Here is a 5,000-nt window from a genome sequence, read left to right on the forward strand (position 1 = left end):
CCATGCCAAGTATAGGAGAGATAGAGACCCCTTTGATGAGCTCCTGACCAACACCATATTCTCAAATATCGATAGGATTTTAAGAGCTAAACTTGCGTCGTGGTGTCATCAGCGATTGAAAGTTTCTTGAAGTGTCTTTGTTTTTCTTAGCTGGTAACAGTATCTGGACGAGCAGCGAAAAACATACTGAGAAATCCACAGACATCAATTGTTCAGGTGAGAGACTCCCACGTTGGCTCACCTTGGGCTTATTTTTTTGGCTTGTCACGCTATCTTAAGGAACTATTGCGTGAAGAGCCAAAATAAATCACGCTCGCCTTGTGCTTTCTATTTATACTTTCCGTTAGTATCCTAAGTGGACTGTTTTTGCTATCTCGTCTTGTCTGAATGAAAGGAGTATTTACGCATTGTTTTTATTTGCGATTAAATATTTTGTTTTGTTTGTTTTTTAAAGCATAACATTTGCGTTTGTGTTGGATTTCAAAGAATAAAACTTTCAAAAATTCCGCTTTTGGGGAAACCTTGCATATAAAATTATTAATGAAGACATCGACTTCGTCCTCTTCGAGGAAATGGCTTCGTTAAGCGATCATTATGGCCATAGCGTCAAGCGCTCCGTTATTTATGAAATGTTTACGGGATTTTCTGCATTCAAGAAAGTCACAGAAAATAGAGGATTTCATCCCCGCAAAAAAACAAATATTCTGGAAAATGTGTCTATTTCTCACTGGCGGTGATAATGCAACCAATTTTTTAAGGGGAGTTGTCACCTAACCCTAGTTCAGTTGCCTAGCAACCACAAGTCTACTGTAGCTTAGTGGTAGAGTATCCGTAGTAATCGGAAGGTCATATCTTCGACTCCTGTTTAAAGCCGTCGGGTTTTTTTCTTTTCCGAGTATTCCCGAGTGAGTCAGTATTGATCAATGCATCTCTTTATACCTACTGATCTTTCCGATCAGTGATACACCGCTCAAAGTTGATGAAAAATTGTTAGGCGTTGCCCACGGTTTAATTAAAGTTCTTATAAAGACTAACCATTTCAGGTGTAATAAGGCATTTACAGAAGTCTTTTAGCAAATTTCCTTCCTTTCCGTTTTTTCCTCTTCGTTTAATTTAACCCAGAAAATAGTCATGATTCTAATGCTACAAATCACACCGGGCATATTTGATTTCCAAGCTTCGTGACCTCAGTCATCAAAATAATAGTCTCGGTAAAAAATGTGCACAGGAATCCCATCTACTATTTGCTTGAAAGCGCTCATATTGGATATGCGATAAAAATGTGCATCCGTCGAACTCGGTATCGCGACAAGCTCCTTAACACTGGGTATCCTGTCGCCTAGGGCCACAAGAAAGATTTCTGGTCCGAGTGCTTTGATCCGACTGGCTGCCCAAGTTAAGCTCTGTAGGTTTTCAGTAGCAGGCCCATTAGTTACCAGTACCACTCTCTTTTGGCTTCCTACGCGGACTCCAGAGTCACGGTTCAGTAGCAATCCGTTTTGTGTCGTTTCGAGAGCATTCAGTATGCTCTTGTTTCTTCCTTGATGGTGCATTTTACTGAGGAGTAGTTCAGTTGTGAGCTGGTGAATAACCATAGAAAGTATAGAATTGAACAGTGAAGAGACTTAAGAGGAACACTTTGCATTAACTTGGTTTAATAAGGTCTTGTGTCATCAGGTTTAGGTGTGCAAATAAACGAAAGAGCTTGTGGAGAGTATGCGCCTTTTAGTAAAATCCAACTAGTGGTCTATTATCAATGCTGCGTTCTGATTGGTTGAGCTACTAGTAGGCTATTTGGTATAGCCCACTAGTAGCGAAAAGCGCCGGCTTTGAAAACCAAAACAACAATTAAAGTCTAGCTTTAACTAGCGAAAGATGTTTTGTCTCGATATTTTTTTGACCAACTAGTTGGATTTTACTAAAACAATTATTCCTCTCGCCCTCATGGTCTCTGAGTCAATAGCCCATTCGGCCTTCGGGCTCGAGGAATAATTGTTAATTATTCCCAGTCCCCAGTTTTTAGGTTTTTGGCTGCACTTCTGCTAATATATAGACTTAGCCAAGCCTGAATGTGGAGCATTTCCCTGGGATTTTTTCCATCCTTTAGCAGAGGTTTTTCCGTGAAAAATCGTTTCGAACAGTCCAGAAAAAGCAATCATGTTTGCACATGCAAACCACATAAACCCCTTCACTTAGTCTAACTGAGGTCACGTTGCTATACATGGAGGGGTGGACGTAGTACGGACGGTCGCAAATGACGTCATAGCTAAAACCAACATTTCTCGCATCAATGGGACCTTAATCGTGGTGTTCCGCGCGCGCTCCTTCGGCGCGCGGAGTTCAGCTTTGATTTCCCGCACATCCCACAGTAGGAAACTTAAGCAACGACGACGCGACGGCAACGGCAACGAGAACATCATCTCAAAATATAAATTCGCGTTATTGTAATCATGACCTGGTGACTATTTCAACCTTTTGAATATGACAAGGTTGTGGTAGTTCCTCAAAAATTACATTGGTCGGAACGGCGCTTAATTTAGGCGAGAAAATTATAATTTATCCTGGAGTGCTGAGGTTCTTCCTGAAACCTCAAATTTGGCTATTTTACGTTGTTGTTTTTCTGGCGACGGCAAAGAAATGGACAAAAGCGAAAAATGCACGTGCAGGGCGTGCAAACTGCCCAGTAATTATGCAAATTTGTGAAGTTCTAATTGCCCTCTCCGTTGTCGTTGCTTAAGTCCTCTAATCTGAAAGCCTGGTACGGGCTACAATTGGCGACCTTTTGCCATTAGAACAGTTCCTGTGTTGATCCTTTTGCTTACCTTGGGTGACTTAAAATTGAAGCTTACAGAGGCATTGGCACCAAATGTTATTGCAGCGAATCGTGAGTCAGGCTCAAACCTTGTCACCAGGCTCTTCGCAACACTTACACTGACATTGAAGTCGGCCCTGGATATCGACTCGGATGAATCGAGAACAAACACGACGTCATAATATGGAGTGAATCTCTTGTCTCTTGAGTTGTCATGGCGATCAAGGAGATATGTCATCATTTTATGTCTCGTTTCTTCAAGTGGAGGAATAGCTCGCAAACCTAAAACACAATATGTTGTGCGCATTAACTTTCAAAACTCCTCTACTGAGAACCTTCTGTGCTCCACCCTTTTGGTGGAGCGAAAGGAAACGCTTCTGGGAACTAAGTTTAATCCCAGTCTTCTTTGAAGTAAAGTCAAATTCTTAAGAACATTTATGCGGCGAGTATGTCAGCCATAGTTAATTGTCTACCGTAGTCCTGTAACTTGCTGACCTTCCCATGTTGTCTCGACTGCTGTAGGAGCTCTCGGAATTTTTGCGAGTATTCCCTAGTCATCACCAATGAATGCATCTCTTCACTTTTCTGCTTATGGTTTAGAGGTCAAGATAGAAAGTGGGACAATCATTCTCTACAAAAAAAAGTTAGTGTGGGCAGTTCAAAAGGAATGACATGCATAGCTTAACTGTTATGCTTACTTTCGTAAATATCCTCCGCTGTTTCCCAAAACACTTGGCCGCAACATGTCTCTGCCACGAGCAAAGCGACCAACACTTCTATAAAGAAAGTCATTGGTTTTATGTATCTGTAATTTATGATCTCTCCACTTCTAATGAATTAAGTTTCACGTGTAGCACATAGATGGGCATCAGTGTATGTGCTCTCTGGAAATTTTCAAATCATGAAATATTAGAAGTGTGCTCTTATCGTAAGGCATTCCATAGCTTTTCAAAATGTCAAGATAAGTAAAGGAATTTCCCCTGGCCCATGGCTACTTCGGTGGATTTGGGTGAACCTCGGATCCGCTGAACATTTTTTTGTTTGTGATCCTGCTGTTTGGACATGATTAAACCAACCTTTTTTTCTTGCCTTTATCTGAACTTGAATCCGATCGCTTAATTTAAGGGGTTTGTTGGCAGTTTTGTGTTACATTTAACGTTATCGGCAAACGCTTCCAATATGAAAGGGAGAAGTGATCCTTGTACTTATCTGAATAACGTAAGCAATAAGGCCATTTACGAGTTCATGTACGCCTTCTCTTCAAAGCGAGTCTAAGTGCAAAGCAAAGAGTTTTTGTGATGGTAATTAGTTCTATTTTACATATGAATGAAAACTAATTTTCATAAGAAAAACTTTGCACTTAGATTCGCTTTGAAGAGGAAGCAGACATGAACTCGGAAATGGCCTATTGTCTTTGAGAGACACCTGAAGCTCAACGGGTTACTTTTGGTTGACAGAAAGGAGAAGTTGTCTTTTTATCAAATGCATTTCAAATACATTTTGCCTTGCGAATTCACTTTGTGTGAAAAAGCCTTAGTATAATCTCCTTTGCTTGGTTTCCTACAAGAATTTTGTTCGCATATTCTTACCTAATGAAACGAAAACAACGGCAATAATAGCAATAATATTCCTAGAGAAAATAATAGCGCAGTTGGAGTAAAATGCTAAACAAGATACGAAGCAAACGTCTTGAAGGGTTTGCTCACCATTGGAAATCTGCTTTTGAGGGTTTCATCTCTTATAAGAAATGCAAAGTTGAAAATATCCTCGGACAATTGACTAGTATGTACAGTTTGCCATGCAGTTTTGTTTCCATCTAAGGACAGGCGATCACATTGGAGGCCGTGTCGTTTTTATACTCTTTATCACCAAAGAACAACTGTTGTCCACACTTGTACCCAACGTCTTACCCAGCCTTTTTTTCTGTCGTTCTATTCTCACAAAGAGCCTTGAATCGAGCTTTATACCAATCCAAGGGAACCTCAAATATTTTTAATTGTAAATTTAATTCTCTCCACCTATAATAAAGACACTTTGCAGTTTTCTGCGTGATGCCTGTTTGTGTACGTCAGACGCAGCTGGTCTGCAGGCAATGAGAGGCTTGGGTCTCAATCAGAAACATTAAACTCACAACGTGATAAACATGATGCTTTTCATTCTACTCTATTTTTTTTTTACTTACTTATTT

At 40.3% G+C, this 5,000-nt stretch overlaps 2 protein-coding genes across 3 annotated transcripts in view; one reads left to right on the forward strand and one right to left on the reverse strand.

The window, feature by feature from the left end:
- Window positions 1-5,000, forward strand: part of LOC138036257 (broad substrate specificity ATP-binding cassette transporter ABCG2-like) — a 41,463-nt gene that overhangs the window by 18,403 nt on the left and 18,060 nt on the right. For both annotated transcript variants that reach the window (XM_068882598.1, XM_068882599.1), the window contains exon 10: window positions 151-216. In XM_068882598.1, the coding sequence (XP_068738699.1) occupies window positions 151-216 (66 nt within the window). The remainder of the gene's footprint in view (window positions 1-150; window positions 217-5,000) is intronic.
- Window positions 450-3,948, reverse strand: LOC138036258 (collagen alpha-1(XIV) chain-like). Its single transcript, XM_068882600.1, has 3 exons — window positions 3,511-3,948; window positions 2,823-3,094; window positions 450-1,580 (listed from the first exon to the last, which is right to left on the reverse strand). Exons 1-3 carry the CDS (start codon window positions 3,602-3,604, stop codon window positions 1,188-1,190), a joined length of 759 nt encoding a protein of 252 aa, XP_068738701.1. The 5' UTR covers window positions 3,605-3,948; the 3' UTR covers window positions 450-1,187.

The sequence above is a fragment of the Montipora capricornis genome, unplaced genomic scaffold (assembly GCF_036669925.1).
Source record: "Montipora capricornis isolate CH-2021 unplaced genomic scaffold, ASM3666992v2 scaffold_475, whole genome shotgun sequence".
In the NCBI taxonomy this organism is placed as follows: domain Eukaryota; kingdom Metazoa; phylum Cnidaria; class Anthozoa; order Scleractinia; family Acroporidae; genus Montipora; species Montipora capricornis.